The following is a 27,394-nucleotide window of genomic DNA, read 5'->3' on the forward strand; positions in this document are numbered from 1 at the left end:
TCTGAACATGGTTACACAAGTATCTGTTTGAAACTGCTTTCAGTTACCTTGGGTATATATCCAGAAGTGGAGTTGCTGGTGATTCTATGTGGTAATTCTGTGTTTAATGTTTTGAGGACCTGCCGTACTGTTTTCTGTTTGTTTGCTTTCAAGATAGGGGATATAGTGGTGTGTTTGTACACTGATGAAATGATCAAATAAAACGGAAGAAACTGATGAAGCAAAAGAGAGGAGAGAATTGCCCCAGTAATGACATTGGGTCAGGAGAGAAGGTAGGATCTTGTGCACAACTGGAGGAAGCTTGGCTGTAGGCAGCAGCCCTGAATTTATCCTTAGTTACAGATTTTATGGATCTGGATGCAAGAAATGGGGATACACACAGTAGAGGGAGCTTATCCAAGTCTTCCGATTGCTTTAATTTTCTCAGTGAAATAGGAGGCAACAATATATGTCAAAGAAAAAAAGAACTATCCAGCTTTATTCATAATCACTAAAAACCACCGAGAAGTCCTTCCGTGAGTGAAAGGATTGACAAATGGTGGTACATCCACACAGTAGAACGCTCCACAGGGACCAAAAAGAATGAACTATTGATGTATCCAACGTGGATAAGTCACAGAAGCACGAGGCTGAAAGAAGCCAGTCTCAAAAGTCTACATACTGTCTCATTCCATTCAGATGACATTCTGGAAGAGACAAAATTATAGGAAGAACAAACAGCCCTGGAGTTGCCAGGAGGTGGAGGAAGGAGTCGACTGCAAGGGGCAGCATGAGGGACTTTTGGGGGTGATGGACCTGACTGTATCCTGATTGTGGCAGTGGTTAGGCAACTACATGCACTTGTCTAGAACTGGGTGCCAAAAACAGTGAACTTGAAAGTGATGTTCAAAAAAAGAGAGAATAGAGATTGGTGCTTAAACAAAAAGCACACTCTGCTTTCATTTCTTTGACACTTACTACCACATATGTTACCAGACTCCAGGTCAGCTGCTTGCTGCTCGAAAGCCAGTACTCTTTGGAGCCCCACGGCCTCACAGAGCATCTGCCTTGCCCCATTCTCCATCCTTAGCCTTCTCCCCTTTTCCTTTTGCCTACGTAGGGCTTACTATTTGTGTTCCTCTGTCTAGAACACTCTGCCCTGAGATGTCTGTAGGGGCTGCTCCTTTGGCGTCCAGGTCCCAGCTTATATGTCACCGCCTCAGAGAGGCCCTCCTGGATGCCCAGTCTAAAGTAGCTTCCTGTCTCTGCTTTAGTCACCCTGCTTGACTTCCTTCCAAAGGATCAACTCTCCCATTATTTTCTTGCCTCTTCCTCCTACAATGTACTCTCCATGAGACCAAGGACATCATTTTTCCTCCACACCAAGTCCCCCATGCCAGAGCTGTGGCTGGGCCATAGAAGGATGTGCTTAATCCCTGGGGGAGAGCTGAACTGAAGCATGATAAAATGGGTGTCATTTTAATTCCCATTTTACAGACAGGTGAACTGGTTTCAGAGACGTCAAATCACCCAGTCAGTAAACAGGGCAAATTGCGGTTGACACTCAGGCCCTTCTGCCACCAAAGCCTGGGGCTGCACCCCTCTTTCCCAGTGCACCCCAGTGCTCATGTCACCCTGGCAGGGGACCAGCCAGCATGGAGGCCAGCGGCTTTGTCAGTGAAGTTGGTGTTCTTGAGAGCCTGCTCTGTGCACAGTAAGGACTATTTTGCACTTTCTTTGTCTTCAAAAACAGTCTGTTTCTTGAAATAATAAACTCAATACTTTAACTTAAATTTTAAAGCTCAATTTCCAAATCTCATGCTGCTTATACATTTGGAACAATTTAATAATCACTGGTAAGAACTCCCCTTGTTAGGATTAAAGACATCCACTATGTGAGGACAACAAGCCATTTGGGGTGGTTTTCCTGACAGACCGAGGCTGCATATTGACTGAATATTTTGGCCATGACTCAGGGTTCCCTCTCCCCCAGGAAATCTCGAGCTCTTCACAGACCACACTGAGTCCTCTTTCATAAATCTCTTTGTCAATCAGGACTCCAAATAGGGTGGTATGTACCAATGTACCAACTCCAATTACCAAATTTTTCAAACTAACTGAGATTTACAAAAACCTTCTGCCCCACCCAGGTTTCTTCACCCTTGAGGTGGATCCAGCTGATCCATGTATTGCTTGATTATATCCTGCACTTTCTACTTATAAACACACATATTTCCATAAGCTTCCTATCTAACAACGTCACACCTCTTAGACAGGATTGAATCATGCATAGCTCCTCTGTTCCCGAGGTTTCAATAGGAAAATCACCCTGGGGACACACCAAAGGCAGAGTTGGGGTGGGCCTAAATTGGGCCAAGGTCAAGATAGAGAGGCCAAGGTTAAAAAGATTAAGAGCAGGAGCTCTGGATGAGTCTGGCTAAAGGTTTATCAGTCTTCTTGATCTTTTCAAAGAACCAGCTTTTAGTTTCATTGATCTTTTCTTTCCTTTTTTTTTTTTTAATCTCTATTTCTGCTCTGATCTTTATGATTTCTTGCCTTCTACTAATTTTAGGTTTTGTTTGTTCTTTTTCTAGTTGCTTTAGGAGTAAGATTAGGTTGTTTGAGATTTTTCTTGTTTCCTATAAGCTTGTATCTCTATAAACTTCCCTCTTAGAATTACCTTTGCTTCATCCCATAGGTTTTGGATCATTGTGTTTTTGTTTTCATTTGTCTCCAGGTATTTTTTAAATTTCCTCTTTGATTTCTTCAGTGATCCACAGATTGTGTAATAGCATATTGTTTCGCCTCCATGTGTTTGTGTCTTTTGCAGTTTTTTTCTTGTAGTTGATTTCTAGTCTTACGCGTTGTGGTTCAAAAAGATGCTTGATATGATTTCAATTTTATTAAATTTACCGAGGCTTATCTGGTGGCCTGGCCTGTGATCTATCCTGGAGAATGTTCCACATGCACTTGAAAAGACTGTAAATTCTGGGAGTGGGTAATAGCTCAGTGGAAGAGTGTGTGCTTAGCATGCACAAGGTCCTGGGTTCAATCCTTAGTCCTCTGTTTAAAAAAGAAGTGTATATTCTGGATGATCTGTCCATTGATGTGAAGTCCCCTATAATTATTGTGTCACTGTCAATTTCTCCTTTTATGTCTGTTAATATCTGCCTTATAAACTGAGGTGCTCCTGTGTTGGGTGCATATGTATTTACGTGGTTATATCTTCTTCTTGGATTGATCCCTTGAGCATTATGTAGCATCCTTCTTTGTCTCTTGTAATAGTCTTTATTTTAAAGTCATTTTGTATAATGTAAGTATTGCTATTCGGCTTTTTTTTTTTTTTTTTTTGAGTCTGAGGTGATTCTAATACAAAGGGTCTAAAGCCCCACTTTCTGAGAATGTGGGACACTTGCCTCAGGTATGAAGGCATGAGGGACTTGAGTTGATTCTCATCCACAGGCAATCAGGCTCATCACTGGGCCCTGCACCCTCACCTGGGTGTTCCCTGATAACTCAGATACCTTTTGAACTGTACTGACTGTTCCCTTGGCCTTGAAGGCTTCTTCCTTGAGATAATTTCCCAGCTCTGTGCCTCACCTCCTTCAGCTGTTTATTTGAGTGACTCCTTTGCAGGCAGCCCTACTCAACATTGCCAAACTCCCTTTCCCCACATGGTATTTGGACTGTCTTGTTTACTGATGTATTCCTGGTGCCTCCAACAGAATCTGGCAAATAGTAGGCACTAAATGAGTATTTGTTGAGTAAATATTGAATAAACTGGCTGGAATCCAGAACTTTGAGAAAGCTGCCCCATCCTGGCAGCATCATTTACACAATGGGAAGGAAGGGGCCAAGGGGGGAGGAGGTCAGGACCTTCCTCAGCCAGAGCCCTGTCTCTGGCCACGCCCACAGGGTCTGGAGGAAGGGACAACCATACCTGATGGACAGACAGGGAGAAATGGCCACACTCTACTGTTATATGGAAGAAGCCAGTTGTGATACACTGTGTGTATTATGATTCCACTTCATTAAAAAATTAACCATTTAGGTTATTTATTCAGTGAACATGTATATACTGAACACATCTACACGTAAAAACAAAACAAAACAACTCCTGTTTCCTTTCCATACACAATACTTCTGACACCACATATGTGGAGTTTTCCACACCAAGCAATTCTCCAATTCCTTGTGGAGAGGACGGAGCGTCCTACAATTTAACTCAATTCTGACACTCACTGCCTGGAGTTAAACTCACACCACACAGGTGAAGGGCTCAGTCCCACAACACTGTCCCCATTTCAGACGCTTACCACAAGTCCCAGGTTGGCACGTACACTGCTGACCGATTGGCTATAAATTGGCAGTTCTCATGACCCCCAAGTTTGATCATTTGCCCAAACGGCTCACAGAACTCAGAGAAACATGTACTTATGTTCACTGGTTTATTATAAAGGACACAGCTCAGGAACAGCTAAATGGAGGAGGTGCACAGGGCAAGGTACGTGGGAAGGGGCAGGAGCTTCCACGCCCTCTCCGGGTGCAGCCCCCACCCCAGCACCTAGATGTGTTTGCTAACCCCAAATGCTCTCCAAACCCCATCCTACAGGGTTTTTGTTTTTTTGGGGTTTTTTGGAGCTTCTATTAAGTAGGCAGGTGTGGTTGAAAGGGGCTTGTCATGAATAACAAAAGACACTCACTGCTTTTACCTCCTGGCGCCCTTTCAGGAACTGGGGACAAAACATAAAATAAAAGATGCTCTTTTCACCTTTATCACTTAGGAAATTAATTACAAGGGGTTTAGGAGCTCTGGCCAGAACTGCGGAGGAGGACAAAAAACTCTATTTCTTATTACATCCCATTATCACAATTCCTTACAATATTCAATTCCTTACATAAATATTTATTAAGCATCTACTATGTGCCAGGCCTGGGACCACCACCACGAAAGCAGCAATAGCACCAGCAGAGGGGCAAGATGGAGTCGTGGTTGGGAGCACTGACTCGGGACAGCACAGATGTGATCCCTGGTTCTGGACCCCCTTGTTGGGTGTCCTTTGGCTTGTCATTTGCCCTCTTCATGCCTCAGTTTATAGGCATAGTGCCTAAACCCTAGGCCCATTAGAGTATTGAATGAGATCAGTGTGTCAAGTGCTCTTAGCCCAGGGCCTGGCACAGGAAAAGCTTTTACCTTGTGACCTTGGGTTTGTCTGATCTCTGTGGGAGACAGGGACTGTTGGCCATCACTTCCATCTGACAGGTGAGAAACCAAGACTCAAGTGACAAGAGACCAACATGAAGTCACTTGTTCAGTTCACATCCTAAGGAAAGGACAGGGCTGGGATTCAAACCCAGAGGTCAGTCCCACAGACCCTCTCGGGTCTTTTCAATCTGCACAGGGAGCACATATCATGCTCTTAAATGAAAAAGACAGATACATTCTGTGGGGACTAAGTTTATGTGTCAAGTAGGCTGGACCACAGTTGTCACATGGACACTTGGTCAAACACCAGTCTAGATGTGGCCATGAAGGAATTTTCAAGATGAGATTAGCATTTCAATCAGTAGATTTACCAGATTACCCTCCACAGTGTGGGTGGGCCTCATCCAATCAGTTGAAGGACTTAGGGAAAAAATCCTGAGGTCTCAGGAGGAAGAGGGAAAGCTGTCTCAAGACTGTTTTGGGACTCAAGCTGCAACATCACCTCTTCCCTGAGTCTTCAGCTGGCTGCCCTACCCTGCAGATTTTGGACCTGCCAATCTTCACAATCACATAAGCCAATTCTTTAAAATAAATCTCTGTATATACATATCCTATTGTTTCTGTTTCTCCGAAGAACACTGACTGATACACATCCGCCCTAGAAACCCATGGCAGGGCTCAGGTGAGTGAAGTAGACGAAGCCTATCTCTCAACAGACTCCTGAGAGAAACTTTTAGCTTTAGAATCTAAGACCAACTACCCACACTTTGTAAATTCTAGAATATGATCCAGATATACCTCTTATATACAGTGTAGTCAAATAAAAAGTTTGAATTCTTATTTGTATAATGAAAGAGGAGCTTCTTGGAGAAGCCCTTGAGGGGACAGCTTCACAGTTTGACCCTGGGTTGCCACCCTCTAGACCCACTGAGGCCCTGCGCCCTCCCCCTTCCCCCAGCCCTCCCATCAAAGAGTTCCTAGGGAAGCGTTTATTAACCACAGCATCACAGGTGCCCTAGTCAACTTGTAGCAGGTGTGAAGGGGCTGCGGCTCCAGTGGCAGGAGGAAGGGGCCTGCCCTGACCTCGGGGGGAGCTTTTGGGCACAGGTCAGTAGTGCACTTTGGAGCACTAGACCAGTCCAGGTGACTGTCTAACCATCTGTTATGGGTTGAATCGTGTCCCTGCAAAATCCTCATGGTGAAGTCCTAATGCATAGTACCACAGAATGATGTGACTTCATTTGGATGGATTTAGAGTCACTGCAGATGTAATTAGTTAATACTAATTAACACTGAGTAGGGTGGGTCCCTAATCTGACTCCTGTCTTTATAAAAGGGGAAAATTTGGACACAAGCATGCACTCAGGGAGAACGCCATGTGAACATGAAGGCAGAGGCTGCGGTGATGCTTCTACAAGTCAAGAATGCCAGAGACTGCCGGCAAACCACCAGAGAAGCTAGGAGAGGCATGGGACGGTTTTCCCTGCAGCTCTCAGAAGGAATCAACACTGCTCAGACTTCCAGCCTCCAGAACTGTCAGTCAGTAAATTTCCATTGTTTAGGTCACTCAGTTTGAGGCACTTTGTTAGGGCATGCCCCACCACCCATGGCTGTTGGCTACTCTTCTTAAATGGTCTCTCAAATAGCCATCAGTGATGTCCTGAAGACCAGAAGGGAAAGACAACACATAACTGGCCTCCGAAGGGCCCTGTGGTGTTTTTAAATTTTTGTTTTGTTTTTTTTTTGGGGGGGGGTAATTAGGTTTATTTATTTATTTTTAATGGAGGTACTAAGGATTGAACACAGGTATGCACTCTACCACTGAGCTATACCCTCCCTGCCCCTCGGAGGGCCCAGTTTTTTAAAGCCCTGGTTTCAGATACCTTGGGAACTTGCTAAAATGCAGACTTTGGGCCCCAAACCTACTAAGTCAGAATCTGAGGGCTGGGGCTATAACCTGGATTCTCAAAGATCTCGCCAGGTGATCCCTTTTTTTCCTCAATAGACTGTCTTTTTAGAATAGTTTGCAGAAAAATTGAGACAATACTACAGAGAATTCCCCTATACTCAGTACCAAGTTTCCCATATTTGTGTATTAACATCTTAGATTAGTATGATACACATTTGTTACCATTAATGAACCACTACTGACACAGTATTATTAACTTTTATCCACAGATTGTTTAGATTTCCTTTGTTTTCACCTACAGTCCTTTGTTTCTGTTCCAGGACTCCATATTACATTTAGTTGTCACGTCTCCTTAGGTTCCTCTTGGCTATGTCAGTTTCTCAGACTTCACTGCTTTTGATGACGTTGACAGGGAACTGGTCAGGTGTTTTGTAGAAGCCCACACCCCTATTACTGGAATTTGCCTGATGTTCTCCTCATGATTAGAGACCGGAAGATATGGGGTATTGGGAGGAAGAGCATAGAGGCGAAGGGCCATTTTTATCACACAATATCAAGAGTACATACTTGCAACATGACATGACTGTTGATGTTGACCTTAGTCACCTGGCTAAGGTAGTGTTGATCCAGCTCCCAACTGATTTTGATGCCAGAGAAACAAGAGGGGATGGAGAGAAGACCTTTGGCCCTACAGGTGACCACCCTTTTGGGTCACTGTTCAGGAGAAAGTAGCCACAGCAAGCGGACAGCCCCCACAAAGAGAGCAGTTCTTACGTGCCAGGCACCATGCCAGCACCTGACTGTCCACAACTTCATCTGTCCCCAAGAGGTGGGTGAAATTATTCTTCTGTTCTGGATGAGGGAGCTGAGCTCTCCAGGCCTCACGGCCAGGAACCCACAGGCCACGCTGGCTCAGCACTGCTCCCAGACGCTGGGTGTTCCAGAATGAAGGTAAGGGAGCCATGGAGGCTGTGGCCCCCTTTCCCAGGGTGACAGCAGGGACAAGAAACACATAGCGCCTCCACTCGGCCCACATTTGAGCCCTGGCCAGAGGCCAACTTGCTGCTCCTAGCCCAAGTGTTCTGAGTGGGAGATACCCACATGGAGAGAGGTTAAGACAACCAAGCTGGGGGGAGGGTATAGCTCAGGGGTAGAATGCATGCCTAGCAAGCACGAGGTCCTGAGTTCTAATCCCCAGTACCTCCATTAAAATAAATAAATACAATCTAAATACTGCCCCCCCATAAAAAAGTATACAGTGCTGTATGTCCATTGTATATATCTCAATAAAACTGTAAGGCAAAAATTAAAAAAAAAAAGACAACCACGCCAAAACAAAACAAAACAAAAACAGGAAAAAAGTACATATGAGGCCAAGGTGTTCAAAGTCAAAAGAAATAACAATGGCAGAAAAAAATGGGGGGGCAGTAATTTCCTCGAGGGTGTTAGAATAGAGCCTTTTGACCCTGCACATGATGTATTTACTTAACCAGGCCCTTGTCGATGGAGGGTAATCACAGTTCCTGTTTGTTCCTATTATGATGCAGCTGTGAACATCTAGGTACCTAGAACTTTCTGCAACTTCGACTTCGCTGGAAGACAGATCCTGAAACTGAACCTGCCGAGTCACAGGACAGGAGTAATGTTGATACAACTTCCAAATTACTCCTAAAAGGTTACACAGCTGTATATTCCCACCAAGTGTAGGCTGCCCATCTTCTCACAGCCTCCCTAACGCTGGTGCTGTCTTTTTCTTAAGTTTTTTTAAAAGGCAAGGTAAGTCATTTCATTTTCATCTGTATGTCTTTCATGATTAGAGAGGCTGAGCATCATTTCAGGTTTACTGACCATTTGGATTTTTCTATCTAAACACACAATTCACATCATTTTAGCCTAATTTTGTCATCTTTTTCTTAATGTTTTAAAAACTGTTTTTATATTACAGATATTAGTTTGTAAATATAAATATTTTTATCAGTCTGTCATTTGTTTAGCGTCTTTTCCTCCATAGAGAAGTTTTTCTTTTTGAATTGAGCCAAGTCTGTTGACCTTTTTTTTTCTTACAGCTTCCGAGTTTTCTGTCACATGTGAAAAAGCTCCCCCTAGTCTCACATTCTGCCCTAGTCATCAGTTCCGGCTCACGAACAATTCTCTTTATACACCCACTGCCCCACCAGCTGCCCGGCTTTTCAGTGCCTCACCTGGCCCTCCTGCCCCAAGGCAGAGTTTGGCCCCTCAGAGTCCCAGGGCCGGCCTGGACCAGGGAGCAGCTGGGTGCCCGGCCCTGGCCTCAAGCTCTTCTCCAGCTCTGCTGCCACCCGGGGAGCTGCGGCCTGGATGGCACCCTGGATGCTGGGTAGGTCCCACTGGGTCCTCAGAAGGGCATCGTCCAGGGTGAAGAAGCCATCACGCGTGCGCCGCACTTGGGAGCAGACAGCAGTGCTCTTCAGTTCCAGGCCGATTTCATGCACCAGCCTTCGCAGCTGCTTCTGCGTCTCATGCATGCACTGCACCTCTGCCAGGGGCACACAGTGACAAGTGCGTGGTCAGGAGCACGGCCTCTGGTGTCCGCTGATCTAGATCCACACCCCTTGAGACCTGGCTGTGTAACAGCCTTAGCAAGACACCTTAGTTCTCTAGGGCTTTGCTAATGTAGCCCAGGGCCGACCCTGAGTTTGTTAGACATGCAGAATCTCAGGACCCACCTGACCTGATGAGTCAGAATTTGCCTTTTAAAAAAAACCCCAGGTGAGTCGCAGGGAGATTAAAGTTCCAGAAGTGTTGCTCTAAGACTTGGTTTGCTCATTGGTAAAATGAGGGGTTGTGAGGAATCCAAGAGATAATTTCTACAAGGTGCTTAGCCTCCGGTACAGACTCCTGGTTAGTACTGCAGAAAAGGAGCCCTTGTTAATAATTATCAAGAGAGAAGAAAGAAGTGGCGTGGGAGGGTGGGGGTGCTGAGCTGGGTGGGATCAGGCAGGGGAGAGTGGTTATCTGATGACCCACAACGACTTGAAACACTGGGTGGCTCTGGAAATGAGCCACTAAATATAAACTTTCCTTGTTAAGGTCTGGCTTCAAAGCGGGACTCGGCAGGAGACAGGACGGGGCATTTGTTCTGTGCGCTGTGTGATCGGCCAAGTCCCGCCCAAGGCCAGGAAGGAAGTCGGCCCCTGGTGCCTCGGGCACAGAGATCAGGGCTCACGGGTGCTGGCCTCTGCAAAGGCATTCCACAGTGACTCCCCAAGCCCAGGGGCCCTTTGGCACTGCTCCAACTTCTTAGTGCCTCTTACCTAAGAGGAATTCCGGGGGTGCAAACTGGAGGCATCGGATGCCGGTTATCAGCATCGGGGACTTGTTCATGGGCCGGATCAAGCCGCTTACGGCCATCTCATAGGCCTCCTGAGTCTGCAGGTCGAGGTTGGAGTACCTGGGGATTAGAAGGGGCCCGAGTGGGCAGCTGGTATGGGCGGTGGGGGAGCCGGGCTGACTGCCGACACCTGGCCCTGCCCTACTCATTCCTCTCCTGAAGCTCATCTTTCTCTTTCCATCTTATCCCTGCTCCTCCAGCCACCTCTGCAGCAGCCTTTTTCTGTCCCCTCCAATCTCTAACTGCAGGGTCTGCCCACCTCTGCACACTCTCTCTGACTTTAACTGTCAACCATGCGCTGACCGCCTGCACCCTGGCTCTGTGCTGTGATGGTGTGGACCTCTGGCTTCTCCATTAGATCATATACTCCCTAGGAGGCCTGTTCCCCTTGGTCGTGGCACAAAGAAACACTTCTGTGTGCGGTGAAGGAAATGGGTGCTTCGTGTCAGGCTCTGAAAGGTGGATATGTGAAATCTGTCCCAGGGTGGGCGGAGCTGACAGGGAGCCCTTTGGGCATTTGTCCTTCCAGCACTTCCTCGAGGGCCCCCTTTCAGGGAGGTGTGGGTCGGGCCTCACTTACATCACCAGGGCCTTCTGATGGGAACCTTGGATCAGGGCCAGGATTCGGTCCAGCTTCTCCCTTGTCACGTGGTCTGCAAAAGCCATGGGCTGGTCAGCACACAGGTGCCCACTGAGGAGGGGAGTCAACAAACCGGCAAGCTCCCTCCCCTCAAAGCAGCCCTGTCCTTGGAACTAGAGGGGGGCCCAGAGCATCCTCTGGTCCCAGGGTTCCCATTTAGGGGGTTGAGAGTGCTTTGAGAATCTTAAACGCTCTGGACCTTCTCAGAAAGATACTCATGAACTCAACATTTTGAGGACAATTTCAAGGGGCTCACACACTCCAGGTTAAGAACACGTTCTACTAGAAATGAGGCTCAAAGATGTAATATGACTTGCCTGATACTCTAAACCAGGTCCCCTGAGCCCCAGTCCAGGGTTTTTCATGCTGGGGACCCTAGGAGGGAGGATGCCACCTGGTCAAATGCAGAAACAGGTGGCAAGAAGTGGGAGTGGCTCTGTCTGCTGGTCCCAGTAAGTGACTGCGGGGCAGGCAGCAGCAAAACCTGGGGTTGCTCACAAACTCTGCGGGGAGGCCAATCCTACAGCTCCCTCAGGAAGCTCAGGTGCCAACTGCTGACTGCACAGGCCAGAGTCCTGTGAGCAGGTGTGGGGACTAAAGTCTGGCCAGCTCAGAAGGGCCTGGGCCTCTGATCCTTTCTGTCTGGCTCATTATGCTGTTGTCTTACCTGGAATGCACAAGCTGCTGCCTCCTCCCCACTTATTTAAAGCTCAAGTGCTGCCTCCTCCAGGAAGCCTCTCTTGGAGCACACCTCTTCTTCCTGGCTCCTGTCACTCTGTACCTGGGTCACTTTCCCAGTATTTAATTTTCTTTGGTGTTTACATTATTTTTCAATTATATAATTGATATATACATCTTCTGTAAGCAATTTAGATCAACACCAACAAACATCTCTCCTCCAAATTCTGGCTTCCCCCCTCCCAGAAATGCCAACTTGGTAGTTGTCTTTAGACTTTTTTTGGATGTTGACACACACCTACAAGTACAAATAGATAGCGCTGCTTTGCCATATGTTCCAGAAGATGTAGAAGTGTATGTCTGCTCTCCTTGATAGACTGTGAAGTCACTGAGATTGGGGATCCCATCTGATCCATCACATGTCCCCCCTAGTGCCTGGCACATGGCTGGTGCTCAAAAAAACATCTGTCAAATCAGCAAATGCAACAGATCCTACAGGAAGTCTTAGAACATGGGGAGAGTGAGAAATGAAGAATGAGCCATCTATCCACCCACTCACCCATCCAGCTACCCACCCATCTGCCCATCCATCCATCATCCACCCACCCATCCATCCATCATTCCAGCACCCACCATGTCCCAGCCCCTGTGCTGTGTGTGACCATAGGAGTAGAACTACCCAGTCTCTGCTCTCGTGGGTGACATTCTGGTAGGGAGACAGGTATTAAATAATCACTAATCACTACTTGATTACTTTTCTGACAGTATATCCAGTCTAAACCTGGGGGCTAGAGGAGCTTCCCCGGGGAGGTGACATCTAAGTGAGGCACAGAGGGGCACAGGGCATTCCTAGAAGACAGAATGACATGTCTAAGCCCCACCAAGAGCCAGCCCAAGCTTGGTGTGTCTGAGAGTAACTGAGAGGGAGTCCTCATGGCCCACGTCGGGGTGAGGAATCACAGGAAGCAATTGAAGAGGCGGCCACAACAGCCCCTCCCGCCCATGCTGGGCTCCTGCGCAATCTCACCATACGTTGTCTTCTCCACCAGCCGCCCGTCTTCACAGAAGTCGTCTGTGGCTTTGCCCAGGAGGCCGCGCACTGTGTACTCCTGTGAGGACAGGAAGTGGACAGTATGGTCAGCCTCTTGGCTTTGCGCCTCAGTGCTCACACCCCTGGATGCTCAACTGAGGCTGGGGGGCCCTCAGGTCTCCCTCAGGAAGCTCAGGCGCTCAGCCTCTGCCCGGCTGCCCCATGGGGAAGGGCACTGGACTCTCCTATGATGGGAAGCACTGGCAGCCTGCAAAGGGCACTGACGGCCCCCCTGCAACCACCCCAGGCCTGTCTCTCCACTGCCGCCCAACATGACAACTTCTCTGCCAGCCCCTCCCAGGATGTGCTATGGCTTCTCACCCCTCCGAATATGCTCTGTGTAGCCACCTGCCTCCGCCACAAAGAAAAGCAGTAACATCGATGACAGAGGGGACAAAAATGTAACATCAACTGAGCATCTACCAGTGCCAGTGGCCGTGCTAAGCACATTTCATGTAGCCAATAACTTAATCTTCAAAGTAACCCCACAGAGGAGATACAATGATCATTCCCATTTCTCTTTTAAAAATTTTTTTGGGGGGAGGTAATTAGGTTTATTTATTTAATTCATTATTTTTAATGGAGGTACTAGGGATTGAACCCAGGACCTCCTGCATGCTAAGCATGTACTCTAAACACTGAGCTATACCCTCCCCCTGATCATTCCCATTTCAAAGATGAGGAAATGGAGGCACACAGATGTTAAGTGACCCACCCTGTGACACATAGTTGGTGGAGTGGTACAAGCTGGGTCTTGAATCAAAGACCCAGCTCCAGAATTTGTACTCTTCTCTACTAAAAATACGAGCCTTCTAACATGGCATCTCTGCACACACTTGTGATGCCAGACTCCACAGCCCTGGCATGCATGCGAGCTCCCTGACACCTAGACAGTGATGTCCACTTCTCAGTCTTGGGGAGAGAACGGAGTGGTGTCATGACCAGGATCTGGTGTAAGGCAGATCCAGCTTCAAATTCCAGCTCTGCCTCTTAAAGGCCCTAGGCAAGCACCTCATTTTCTCGTCTGTAAAATGGGTTAACAACAGATCCCACTTTACCGGGATGCTGTAAGGCACCTGCAAGGGAGTCCACAGACAGTGCTCAGTACAGAGAGCCGGCAGGCATTATGATGTTACTGCTAGTCTCCCCGAGCACACAACCATAATAAATGCTGACTGATGGCCTCGGTATTCCCCGTGGAATCCTCTCAGCTTCAGAATCCTACCAGTGATCCCAGGGAAAGGGCCAAGGGATAAGCAGGCCACCCACAGCCCCATACCTTGGTGAGATGAGCGTTGTACATGTCGGTGAGGAGCTTGCGTCCATGTCCCACGCCAAGCACTGAAAGGCACACAGCCTGATCTCACACCTGGCTTCCTCTTCCTGTTCCCCTGGCACCTCCAACTCCCACACCCTCCAACAGAAAACTCCCACTTCCTATGCTGTGGAAGTCGTCAAGGGGGCAAGGAGAGCTTCTTCTATAGGGAGCAAGTGAACGCCTGTGTATATATGAAAATACAGATTTCCGGGTCCCACTCACGTATACTGACTCTGACTTGTGTTGGGGAGGGGGCCTAGGATCCTTAGTAAGCTCCCCCAAGGGTCCTGATGCTCTCAAAAGTGAGACCACTAGCCCAGCCACACAGACCTACACTCAAATCTGAGATGGCTCTAAGCCTGTCCTTTAACCTCCTTGGGTCTCAGGCTCCCCATTAGTGAAATGGGGATAAAAATACTGTTTGATCCCTGTGGGTGTTGTGGTAGTTGAGGCCATGCACAAAAAGCAGTCAGAACAAAGGAAGGGCCCAATAAACAGGGGCATTGTGGCTACTCCTTGCCTTCCCCTGGGTCTGTTTCCCCCTCTGGCTAAAGGAAAGAATGACCCTCCATTCACTCCTGGAGAGGAAGAACGGAGAGGCGGATGAGATCATGTCTGCCTGCCTGTGTCCCAGGAAGCAAGACACGTTGCTGTGACTACTGTGCATGGAGGAAGTGGCCACCGCCTGACCCTGGGGACACAGATGGCTCATGACTCGGGCACTGTGTGTCTAGCTCCAGTGACATCCAGACCCTGGCCAGTGGGGGCCAGAGTCATGCGCTTGGCTATCCTACAGACAGTGGTGACTGTTTTCCCTCTCTGAACCACGGACATTCACTAGCCACGTTACCAAGGATGAATTACCTATGCTCCTAGAGTCTTACTTTCTTCATAAAATCATACAGTATCTATCAAATAAGGTTGTTACAGTGAATACAAAGTACAAAGGGTTTCGTACATGTCACATGCAGGAATCACTTGATAAGGTGGGTGTTTATGACTTCCCCCTTTGCACCAGTCATTTCCCCAGAGGATCAGACTTGACAGGAATCGGGAGGAAGGCGTAGTGGGAAATGGCTGTCAGGTTAGAAGTGGGCTGGGCTCCTGGTGGCTCCCCAATCATCCTCCAAGCCTCTATCACAGCACCCTAGGCTCACCACACCACCTACCAAGCACCCCAGACGCCTGGGCATCCAGTCGGTGTCCCACTCCAACCTTCAGGCTGGTGAATACTGGTCCACATACTGGAAAGAAATAAACAAGATCCTTTTCCTCAATAAATCTAGCCTCCAGGAAGGCTTTGGGCTGTGTGATGACCTCATTGGTAGAATGCAGCCTCGTGGAACCCAAACCAGGATCAGGCTGGAATTTCAGGCTTCCCCACCATGGAATCTGGGGCCCTAAATCATTTCTCCAGTTTTCTGGGCCCAGAGAAAGGGCAGCCCAAGAGGCCTGTTACTCTGCCTTTCACCATTCCCCACAGTGAGAGCTTTCAAGTGGACTGAGCATAATGCTAGAATCAAAACTGTGGGGTTCCCTGTCCAGCGCCTACGGAAGGAGAGAGAGCCTTGGCCACTATCCCAGGAAGAAAATGGAGGCTGAGAGCTCCTTAAGGCAGGACCTGGGTCTGTGTGTTCACAGTTCTGCCCCCAGAGCCCAGAACTCACTGACTGCTCAGGAAATAACTATTGAAAAAAATGAATGACCCATCAAATTAATATACATTAAGTATGTATATAGCTTTTGTATATCAATTATACATCAATAAAGTTGTTTTTTTAAAAAAGAGTATAAATGCAGGAATGAGCTAGAAGCTTTTACATTTCTGAAGATCAAAAGGAACGTCAGGGAAGGGTACATGTGATTAAGAGTCTACTGAACCCAGGCTACATTACTTAACACGTCAACCCTGAGCCTCAGTTTCCTCATTTGTGAAATGGGACTAGGACCCACCTCACAGGATTCAGTGGGGTGGTACCTGAGAAAAGCTAAACACAGTATCTAGTACAGAGTAGGTCTTCGATACAGCATACTTGTCACTGATGTTATACTGTAGAGTCACTGAATATGTCTGTCCAAGGGGTTTTAGAGGGTCCTGGTCAAGCTCCTTAGCCCTCCTACAGCCTCCCCAACACATGCCTTAATCACATCTAGTGACAGGAGGCTCATTATCAGAACTAGTTCTACTCTGGGCAGAGCTGTTAACTAGTAAGTCACTCTTTCACAGGAGCCCAAAAACTCCCTCCTTAGGACTTCTGCCTGAGGGTCTCAATTCCCACCTGGAGTCCCAGAATAATAAAGGGGTCAGCAAACTACAGTCCACAGGTCAAATCCTCAAGTCTGTTTTGTTTTTTTTAATGGCCCACAAGTTAAAATAGTTTTTACATTTTTCAATGTAAAAAATCAGTGGTTCAAAAAACTCAAGAGGATAATATTTTAAGACATATGAAATTCTATAAACTTCACCTATCAGTATCCACAAGTAACACAGCCAGGCTCATTGCTTTACATACTGTCGACAGCTGCTTCTGCACTACAATGGCAGAAGTGAGCCTGCAAAGCTAAAACACTGACTATCTGGCCCTTTCCAGGAAAATTTGCCAATATCTGGTCAAATACTTTATTCCCGCTGTGGCCCTACATTGGTTTTGGGACAGGAGTCTGAGCACTGGCTTCCTGGGATGTGACACCCAAGCCCCTTCATGAATGTGCTTTACCCAGCGGGTGGTCGACGAGGGTGGGCACACTGGTGACTGTGAGGGTCAGCTCCTTCTTTTCGCTGCCCTCCATGGGACCCGGCAGGAAGCGAACATGCTGTTCAGGGGCAGGAGGCTTCTCAGCATTGAGACCTGAGCACACAAAAGTAAAGGAGATCCTGTCAATTTTTTCTGAACACCTGGTTGGGGGTTGGGGGTGCAGGGAAGTACGGACATGTAGAAGACAGATGAAAGCCCACGGTGTAGAAAACAGCAGTCGTTAAGAAACAGACGGGTTCAAATCCTGATTCTACTACTTATTAACTATTTAAGACAACAGACAATACTGAGTTTGTGTACACCATCTGAACGCAGGGGAAAGCAAGGAGTAACAACACAGTGTAGAGAACAGACGACTAGGTCACATGACTTGATTTTGCAGCAAGGATCAGAAGCGGACAAGGGACTTCTAGGAAAACGGGAGCGGGATTGTGAGTCTGGCTCAAGGCACTTACCTTTCAAAAGCTGCAGCTCCACCGTATCCCGCAGATGCTTCCATTTTAGCCCCGGGGGCTTGTAGACAGCGAAGAGCCCATGCAGCCGAGCCAGGCCGGCGGACGCCATGCCTGAAACCCGCCGCCCCGGCTGGCAAAAAAGAGGAAACCAGACGGAAGTGCTATATGGTCCCGCCCCCAAACATGGTCCTTCCAATGGGTACCGCCATGTTTCGCAGCCGGAAGAGGTTCGCGTCGTATGGTGCTCGGGGAAAACGTACTGCGGAGAAGGAAGTAGGGTCCGGCGCTGAGCCTCAAAGCTAGCGGGGCTTACTTGGAGACCGATTTTGGGGTAAGGTGAAATGGGGAGAGTTTATATCCGTGGAAGTAGGTGGCAGAAAGGTCACCTGGGTTTCCTAACACTTAGTGATAGGGACATTTCCTGTCCGTGCCACTCCTTTACCCCCCAAAAGCCCTACTCATTGCAGTAGAGATCGAGTCTTTTTGACTTCTCCGGCGCGCCGTCTCCGGAGAAGTTTAGCGTGTGGACCTCGCCATGCCCATCCTCCCGCGGACGTCTGACAATGTCCGCTGCCATGGCGACGCTGCTGCGCCGGTCCCTGCGCCCCCTCCGCGCGTTCAGAGGCCACCCCCGGCCTGCTGCAGGCAAGTGGCGGAAACGGGAAGGAGTGCTGGGGGCCCGTCTGCTCCTTTGACCGCAGTCTTTTCTTGCCCCGCAGATGTGCCCCTCCGAGCCACGAGCCATGGCGCCGGCCTGCTCTACCCCGAACACATCCCCACCTCCCTGGTGCAGAAGGCCCTGCTTGCCGCTGGCTCTGCGGGAATGGCGCTGTACGACCCGTATCGCCACGGTAAGGCCGCTTGCGCCCGGCGCTCCCTTAGGGCATATAGAGGTGGGGGCGTGCCCTTGCTTTGGAAGCCCGAGGAGGTCCCGGCCACTGCCAAAGCCTCCGTTTCTTATGGGTAACTGGAGGCTAGACTAGGCCAGGGTACCCAAACCTGGCTGCACCTTATAATGACTCGCAACATTCATAAAAATGAAGACACCTGGGTCCCACCCTAAACTTACTCAATTCTAATCTGTCGGGAATGGGGAGCGGGGGGAGGGGGGAGGAAGGGGCGGGGAATCTGAGCTGCCTTTTTAAACTGCTTCCCGGTAGAGCCTGTCATCCAATCACACTGAGAACCTCTGGACTAAATAGATGACTTACGAGCACCCATCAAATTATAACATCCGGTTTGAAATTAAACTTTATGAGGTCAGGGACCATGACTGCCCTGTTCTACTGTAGTGGTAATGTTTTAGATATTGCATGGCACATTAATAAATGCTCGATAAATGCTGAGTGTTTAAATAGAACATTCTAGGATCCTACAATGCTTTTCTCATCTCCTCTAGGATTCTTAAGTCTGGAAAGTACTATTACCCCTACTAATAAAAACTATAATGCTAACTGATCACTGAGTCCTTGTTTTGGTTGCTCACTGTGCTAAGTTTTATATGCATGATGTTCTTGATTTTTCACGTTAACCTTATAAGAAAGGCGTTATCTGCACTTCACAAATTAGGACACTGAGAGTTGGAAATGTGAAGCAGTTTGCACAAGGTCACCTACATAGTGACTGTGCCTGGGCTCAAATCCAGCATTCTTTGATGCCAAAGCCTACACCTATCCATGGAGACGCGATATTCTATCGTGATAATGGATGTTAAAGTGATTTATAAACTAGAGTACTGTGCTAACCAGAGCCACCTCACCCCATTAGATTAATAATGTTAATAACTATAGGTATATCAAGCTTTACTGTGTGCCAGGTGATTCACTGTTTAACTTTAATCCTCATAACTAAGAATTAGATATTCTGTTTTTATCACATAGGAAATTAAGGCTCAGACTACATCAGGTAACTTACCTAAGATCATATTCTCCATTTGTCCCCATTTCTTTCCTTTCAGACATGGTTGCAGTTCTAGGGGAGACCACAGGATACCGTACCCTGAAGGTCCTCAGGGACCAGATGAGGAGGGATCCAGAGGGTGCCCAAATCCTGCAGTAGGTCCCAGCTCTGCCCGGGGGGTTGGGGGCGTTCTCCTGGGATTCTGATCTCACTGGAGTCACACTGTGTTCCTCTAGGGAGCTCCTCTTGATACCCTATGGATGGTTGCACAGGCTGGGCACTGCCCAACACCGTGGGCGCCATTCATGTGGACACTGATGACCCCTGGGTAGTGCAGTATGGTGACCTAAGCCCAGTTCCAGCAACAAGACTGCCTTCTCTAAGGTCCCATAACACATGCTACCTGTAACCCCCAAGTCTGCAATGCCTTTGTGAACACCCTGGTCACATCTGAGGCCTGCCTACCTAGATTGTGCCCCTGCAAGCAGGAATCATCACCTTAGTTTGTGGTAGTCCCTGCCACCTGTCTGGCCAGTAGGAAGTGCTCCATTATGACTTGTGGCCCCATTGCTGCTCTCTGCCCCTTCATCTGTCACGCCCTTGTTCTAGCTGGACCTTTCACCTGCCTTTGCTGGTGCCTTCGCAACTCCTGAGTCCTGCTTTCTGCCTCTCAGGGAGCGTCCCCGCATCTCACTGGCCACCCTCGACCTGGGCAAGCTCCGGAGTCTGCCTGAGGACTCCTTTGGCCGCGAGTATCTCCGTTTCCTGGATGTGAATGTGAGTTTCCAGCTTCTGTGCACTTGGCAGTCATCAGGAAGGGCAGAGGAATGATACAGGAGTACTGTCTTGAGGAAGGAAGAGCCTGAGCTGCCACCATGGGCAAGAGTGCCTTGCAGTCTCTTGTACCAAGGCTTTGTCGTTTTTCTGTGGGACAGGCAAGCAGGCCAGGAACATCGCTCCAGGCAATAAAACTGGCCAGCATTTATTAACCTCTTACTGCATGCCAGATGCCAGGCTCATACATGATTTCACCAAATTGTCCCAACAACCTGGTCAAATATGTTGTATTATTATCCCCTTTTAATAAATGAGGAAACTGAGGCTCAGAACAGTTAAGCGATTTGCTGATTTCACAAGCCAGTAATAATGGAGGCAGTATTCAAATTCAGGTCACATTCTTAACTGCTGTATTGTGTCTCCTGGTTCTAGAAACAGCCTTTTCTAGACAAGTTGTGGCACTCTCCAACCCTAGGCAGGAAAGACAGTCGCTGAGGGACGGAGTCCCAACTACTGAGGGCCTCATTCATTTGTTCAGAATTGGCCATGTGCCATCCATTATTCCAAGTGCTAGGGATATAATGGTGAACTAGACAGACAAGGTCCTGCCTTCATGGAGCTAGTATTATGTCTTAACAAAAGAGAGCAATAAAAGAAAAAAAAAGTCACAAAAAATTTTCATACTTAGAACATGAGACACTGTCCCCAGCAACTGGGACTTAAACCAGCAAAGAGCGTGCCCTTGTGGAGCTTCTGTTGTAGCAGATGGTGCCGTGAGGACAGCAGTCAGTGTGACAGAGGACTGGGGTGGGGTGGGTGGATGGACCAGGAAGCCACTTCTAATGGGGTGGTCATGGGAGGCCCTGCTGAGGAGATTTGGAAGATGAGGAGGAGCCAGCCCTGAAGAGAGATGGGGGGAGCATTCCCAGTAGAGGAACTGACTCTTTGTGTTTAAGAAAAGGAAAACTGACCAATGTGGCCGTAGAGAATTCAGTTGTGGGGAGGCATCCAGTGGGCTGGGAGGTCAGCCTAGCCCAGCCAGGCCCTGCCTGCCATGGGAAGTGTTACCCAAAAACGAGATTCACCTCTTGGAGGAGGTCGAGCTAAAAGACACAACCAAGCCAAAGATTGGGAGGAGGAAGATAGCAGCAAGTAAGGAGAACACTGGAGATCTTTTCTAAAGCAGTACCTCCCCAAACGACAAAATTAGGGAAGGTTTAAGCTAAAGGTATATGCATATTCATGAAGGGGCTTGAGCAGAGGAGAATTCAACATAGAATTAGGGCAAAGGTTGACCTAAGAGTCCAAGCTACAGCTGACTGAAGTCACGAGGTCAGCATTATCATTTCTTAGGTAGTTACCATTCTTGACCTGGATGGGGGACTTAGTTCCTGTAGAACGACTTAAAGATAATGTATCAGATTGTTCTTTATATCCTTTTAGGAGGAACTGGGGCTGTGTTTTATCACTGAACTCTTCTTTCTTGACGCTTTTCCTCTGTCCCTGAATTCCTTTTCCTTTAAGATCCTTAATTACTGAGACCTGTTCAAGGGCCAGCATTGTGGCCAGGCTTAGATCACAAAATGGCTTAGGCCAAAATGGCTTCTCTTATGTCAAGAAAGCTATGCCTATTTTTCTTTCTCCAGGGACCCCCTACCCTATCTACTTAAAGAAAGAGTCTATATTTTGTAATAGAAGCGATAGGAAAGTTTTCGAGCAGGATAGTTACATCATCTGATTTATAAAAGGACGTTAGGACACAGCAGGGCACCTTCCCTGACCCTACCCATCCTGGCCCCCAACACATACATATCCCATCAAAGCACCTCTGTTAAGTGGCTCTCCATTCTAGCTGCAGGAGCCAGCCAGGCTGGAGGAGGTCAAGGAGTGAGCAAAGATTGCTCTAGAACTAGGTTTCTCAACCTTGGCACTGTTGACTTTTTAGACTGGATAGTTCCTTGCAGGAGCTGCCCTGTGCATTGCAGAATATTTAGAGCATCCCTGGCCTCTACACACTAGATGCCAATAATACACGCCCCACCCAGCTGTGACCAGATATAAATGTCTCCAGATGTTGCACATGTTCCCTGGTGGACAGTTAAGAACCCCTGCTATAGGCGATTATTGTCCCTGAGAAAACAATCTGCTCCCCATACTCTCCTGACACTCGCCCCCACCCCATTTTATACCATCTCCCTCAGATTTCACCAAGATGCAAGTTATTTCATCAGTGGGAAACCCATCAGGATGACCTGCTCCAAGTGCCATCCAAGAACAGTCAGTCGTCTTCTGAAGTCCCCCAGAGCCTTTTGTCCTGCTGCTGTGGAGGGGATGGGATCCCCAAGACCTCCCTGGGCACCTTGCCCAATCACAGCCCTAGTTGTGGTAACAGCCCTATAGATTGTGACACTTCTGGAGCACAGAAACCAGCAGCCCATGAAATGTAAAGGAATACCTTTGTCCTAGCAGAGCTTTAGAGCAAAGTTCAAGGTGAGGTCACCCTCCCTGAGGCTGACATGGGTAGGGGCTATAGTCATCGTTGTGGCATCAAGATTACAAGCATGGGCTCTGGGGTTAAGAGTAGCCTGAGTTACAATTCTGCCTCTCTTCCCAACTTTAAAGCCCTGGGCAAATCATTTGACCTCTGAGCCTCAGACTCCTTATCTGAGGTAAGGAAACCTAATGTTTATCTTCCAAGGCACTTAGATGGCTGATTAATAATGGATGTTAAGGCTTTGGAATCCAGCAGGCTTTGTTTCAAATCCTGACTCAGCCACTTGATTAGCTGTGTGATCTTGGGCAGACTATCTCTGTGCGCCTTATTTTTCTTATCTATATCTGAGGCTTATAACAGTATCTACCCCCAGCTGGTCTCGACAGTACTGTATGATAATATGTGTAAAGGACTTCATACAGTGCTGGCATACAGTAGGTGCTCAATAGATGTTGGCCATCACTGTTACCACCATCAGCTTCACGCAGCAGGTAGAACCCTGTAGAAGAAATTAGGACCAGGAGCCCAATGAGGTCACAAACACGGACCATGGCACCAAGCCAGCAGTCCCAAGCAATAGAAGCGTCAAACCCCTTGGGCTCTGGATAGGCTGAGGCTATGCTTTGGGAATAGGAAGGCCAGGCTCCCCCCACTCTGCATGGGTGCTGCTGAGGGTTCAGAGAGGCGCTGGGTGGGTAAAAGGAGGACAGTTGCATCCTTACCTGGGATCAGAAAAGTGCCCATGGCTTGCCTTTTGCTCATGCATTTAAGAGATGTTTATTCATCCAGAGCCTGGAGATACAGCTGTGAGCAAAACAGAGCCAGCCTGTCAACAGTCCTGTGCTGCTGACTGGCTGCTGCAACACTGATCATAGACATAGCATGCAAGCTGTATAGGGAATTTAAAATCTGCTGCTAGCCACTTTAATAAAAGCAAAAAGAAACAGGTGGAATTCATTTTAACTTTTTGTTTTTTTTGCAGCAGGGAGGTAATTAGTTTTATTTATTTAGCTTTTCAGTGGGAGTACTGGGGATCGAACCCAGGGCCTCCTGCATGCTAAGCATGTGCTCTACCACTTGAGCTATACCCCCCTCCCCTGGAATTCATTTTAATAACATTTTGTTTAACCCAATATACTAAAATAGTTCAACATGAAGTCAGTATTTTTAAATTATTGAGATTTCACATTATTCTCTTCATACCAAGTCTTTGAAATCCAAGGTGTATTTTACATGTACAGCCCATCTCGGTTGGGACTTGTCACATTTCAAGGCTCAGGGGCCATAATGTGATTGGCTGCTATACTGGACAGTGCAGGTCTAGAAGAGAGACATTAACAATCACATGCACAAACAAAAAATAAAAACCAAAATAAAAAAAAATCTTTTAATTAAATTTTTAAAATTAGGAAAAAAAACCCAATCACATGCACTAAACATCATAATACAATTGTGTTAAAAGCCACAAAAAGGTACAGGATGCTACAAGAGACCATAACATGGACCTGATCTGTCTGAAGCTCAGACACAGCCTTCCCACAGAGGGGACTCTTAAGCCAGGTTGTAAAGGACAGGAATTGTCAAGGGGAAGATGAGGGTGGCAGGAAAGAGTACTCTAGGCTAGGAGCAGCTCATCTAAAGCATTAGGGGTCTTGGTTGCTTCTTTTTTTTTCCCCATTTTACTTCTAATTGTGATTTTAAAAAATAACGTAAGATTTACTATCATAACCATTTCTAAATGGACCTTTCAGTAGTGTTTAATTTAGTCACATTGTTGTGAAACCAATCTCCAGAGCTTTCCCATCCTGTAAAACTAAAACTATACCCATTAAACAACAACTCCTGCTTCCCTCTCCCTGCAGGGGCTTCCCCCTGCCCCCAGGGATTTCTTTGCCATAGATTCCAACAGGGTGTGTGTGTTATGTGTGAGCTGGGGTAGGCCAAGGGGGTGCCGATCCCACCATAGTCCCTGCCTGAGGACTCCTGTGTCAGCAGGGAAACAAAGTCCCCGGGGGCTTTTGGTGAGGTATGGGTTTGGTGGGTGGGATTGAGAGTCAAGGAGAGGCTGGCAAATTGGACCCTGGGAAACATTGGGAAGGGATCTAGGGGAGGTTCCTGGTTGTTAGAGGGTCTCCCCAGACACCCGAGCGCCCACCCGATTCGTGGACGATGAGGAGCTGGCGTACGTGATCCAGAGGTACCGGGAGGTGCACGACATGGTCCACACCCTGCTGGGGATGCCCACTAACATCCTGGGTAAGTGCCAGCCAGCCAGCTGCTGGGTGCATCGGAGTGGGGCATGGGTGGGGCGGGGTGCTTCTGCCAGTCTGTCCCAGGGTCTGTCTGCAGGGCCAGGGCAAGGCACTCCTGTCTCAGCCACCTCCAGTTAGCTGGCTTAGTGCCTCATTTTTTGCTTTATTCGAACATCTTGGTACGTCTGTGCGATGTATCCCCTATCCTCCATTCCCACTGCTTCTTATGGCTCCTTCACTGATGTAGCAGCATCCAAACGCCAGGGCTCCCTGCCATGCTCTGGTTGTTAGCTTCCTGCACTCTGAAACCCTCAGCAATTCCCTAAGCCCTGGACTCCTCAGCCTGGCTTTTGGAGTCCTCTGCATTCTGGCCCCAAGCTTCCTTTCCAGCCCTATTTCCTTCTGCTATTTTCTTGGACCCTCTCCCCAACCCCAAGCCAAGTGCCCCAGGGCCCAGCACAGGCCAGGACCAGGCACTTGCTAAAAACTCTGGCAGAGATCAGAGGGGAGCAGACATCTCCTTGTGCCCTGCCCTGAGCATCACTGGCCTCTCTACCTGGCCTCTGCTCACCTCCCACCCATTCCCCACCCTGCCTGCCAGGGGAGATCGTGGTGAAGTGGTTTGAGGCTGTCCAGACCGGCCTGCCCATGTGTATCCTGAGTGCACTCTTTGGACCCATCCAACTCAGTGCCCAGTAAGTTCTCAAGTGGTGAGGGGTCGGGGGAGAGCTCAGAGGGGTCAGGGCTCCAGGAAATAGGAAAAGCCTGCTGCCTTTCTGAGCAGCCGCAATGGTTCTCCAGGAAGCCAGGGTGGGAAGAATGGGGCAGAGAGGTGAAACTGGCCTGGCGCAGGGGCTCCGGGACAGACGACAAATGAAGCCTGGACGTTTCTTAGGACTCTAGGATCTCTTGGGCCAGGCCTCAATCTCAGGTCAAAACAGTGGAGTCGGGACTGGAGGGGTCAGGGGGATGCCATCTGGCATTAGTTTCTGGAGCTAGTAGCCCTCAATTTAAATCTGGGCTTTGGCATGTTTGGCTTTGGACAGGGTTTTAGCTCACTGAGCTGTTGTTTCCTTATCCGAAAAGTAGGGATAAAAACTACCTCCTTCTTGGGTCTGTGTGAAGTTTAACTGAGAAAATCCATATCTACTGCTGAGCACATGGCTTGGCCAGCACTTAAGACATTCTGTCTTGTTCCTCTGCTGCCCCACAGGAGCCTGCAAGTGCTGGTCTCGGAGCTGATCCCTTGGGCAGTTCAGAATGGACGCAGGGCCCCGTGTGTCCTCAACCTGTACTACGAGCGGCGCTGGGAGCAGCCCCTGAGGGCTCTGCGGGAGGAGCTGGGCATCACAGAGCCCCCCAGGCGCGTCGAAGGCCTGGCCTAGGCCCTGAGCTGCTGAGCCAGGAGGGCCTGGCCTGGCTCCCAACCCCCGACCCCTGCTTCCCTGGGGACAGAGCGCTCCTTTGACATTAATTTTGTTCCTTTTCTTTGCACACTGACTCTTGAACATTATGAGTCACAATTTATCATAACCACTGCTGAGCAGCTGTGAGGGCCAACCTGGGAGGGAACAGGCAGTACCTTGGAGCTCCTAGGGGAGCCGAGAGCCAAAGAGAATAACCTGTGAGCAGGAATCATTGTTTAGGCTTGTGCTGGGATGGTTCAGGTCCACAACCCCTGTTCCCAACCCGTCCCTACCAGCCAGGGTTTTCTGGGTGCCAGGCTCTCTGGTAGGAGGGAAGGCTATACCCAAGTCAAAGGCCTGAGAAGAGGGAGGCAGAGGGGGAGGTGAGTCTCCGCATTCTGAATAAAGGCTCCCATCAGGTCTAGAGTCTGCTTTTCCTGCTTTTGCCTGGTGCTGCCCAGGACTCTGGCAGCCTAGGGCCTCTGAGCCCTGAGGGCCGACATTCCCTCCAGCCTGAACTTCCACTGCTTGTCCCATCTCCCCTGAAATTAGGCAGACTGGGATTCAAATTCCCAACTCCACCATTTTCTAACAGAGGAACTTGCAGGCAAGTCCCTTCCGCTCTCTGAACTGTTTTATCATCAGTAAAAGGAGAATGAAAACAGCTCCCACCTCCTAGGGTTATGGTGGGGATTTTATTAGGTGATGCCCAGAGAAATGTTTGCAGGTGGAGGAGGCAGCTGTGAGGCTGCGGGCTCATTGGAATGGCAGCAGGCGTTTTCCTAGAGTCAGAGCCAAGGAGTGGGGATGGCAAGGTGGAAAGCACTGTTGGAAGAGTAGGCAGCCCCATCTTGGGATTTAAAGCCAGAAACACTCCCAAGATGTCAGAGCCTTTAGAGGTTTTGGAGGCCAGATCCTTATTGTGTGGGTACAGCAACTAAGGCCAAGAGATAGGCAAAGAATTGTCTGGAGTAAATAGAACACAGGCCACAAGGCCTGGTTGGTGCTCCTGTGCCTGCTTCCCTGTGGATAATAAGGGCTACTGTTTATAGCTGTACTGTGTGCCTTAGCAGCTGAGATGCATTGTCATGCTGATACCTCCAACAACACGGAGGGAGGTGGTACTATTACTTGTATTTTACTGGGGCAGTAGGAGCGGAGCTGG

The 27,394-nt window shown here is 48.4% G+C and overlaps 2 protein-coding genes across 6 annotated transcripts; one reads left to right on the top strand and one right to left on the bottom strand.

Moving 5' to 3' along the window:
• Positions 1-451: 451 nt before the first annotated feature.
• TRUB2 (TruB pseudouridine synthase family member 2) lies at positions 452-17,549 on the bottom strand. Its single transcript, XM_010984280.3, has 8 exons — positions 17,402-17,549; positions 16,908-17,039; positions 15,360-15,434; positions 14,152-14,213; positions 12,810-12,891; positions 11,045-11,117; positions 10,388-10,524; positions 452-9,609 (listed from the first exon to the last, which is right to left on the bottom strand). The coding sequence occupies exons 1-8, from the start codon at positions 17,508-17,510 to the stop codon at positions 9,284-9,286; spliced, it is 996 nt and encodes a 331-aa protein (XP_010982582.1). The 5' UTR covers positions 17,511-17,549; the 3' UTR covers positions 452-9,283.
• Positions 17,550-17,664: 115 nt separating this feature from the next.
• Positions 17,665-26,650, top strand: COQ4 (coenzyme Q4). 5 transcript variants are annotated; one of them, XM_064490560.1, is made up of 7 exons: positions 17,665-18,046; positions 18,121-18,252; positions 19,359-19,455; positions 19,910-20,077; positions 24,698-24,827; positions 25,425-25,518; positions 26,037-26,650. In XM_064490560.1, exons 1-7 carry the CDS (start codon positions 17,937-17,939, stop codon positions 26,206-26,208), a joined length of 903 nt encoding a protein of 300 aa, XP_064346630.1. In that variant the 5' UTR covers positions 17,665-17,936; the 3' UTR covers positions 26,209-26,650. The 5 variants fall into 5 exon arrangements, with proteins under 5 accessions (XP_064346630.1, XP_064346631.1, XP_064346632.1 ...); XM_064490561.1 differs by having other exon boundaries at positions 17,672-18,046; positions 19,975-20,077; XM_064490562.1 differs by lacking the exons at positions 24,698-24,827; positions 25,425-25,518; positions 26,037-26,650 and adding an exon at positions 22,279-24,691 and having other exon boundaries at positions 17,954-18,046; positions 19,975-20,077.
• Positions 26,651-27,394: the final 744 nt, after the last annotated feature.

This window comes from Camelus dromedarius, chromosome 10, assembly GCF_036321535.1.
Source record: "Camelus dromedarius isolate mCamDro1 chromosome 10, mCamDro1.pat, whole genome shotgun sequence".
NCBI lineage: Eukaryota > Metazoa > Chordata > Mammalia > Artiodactyla > Camelidae > Camelus > Camelus dromedarius.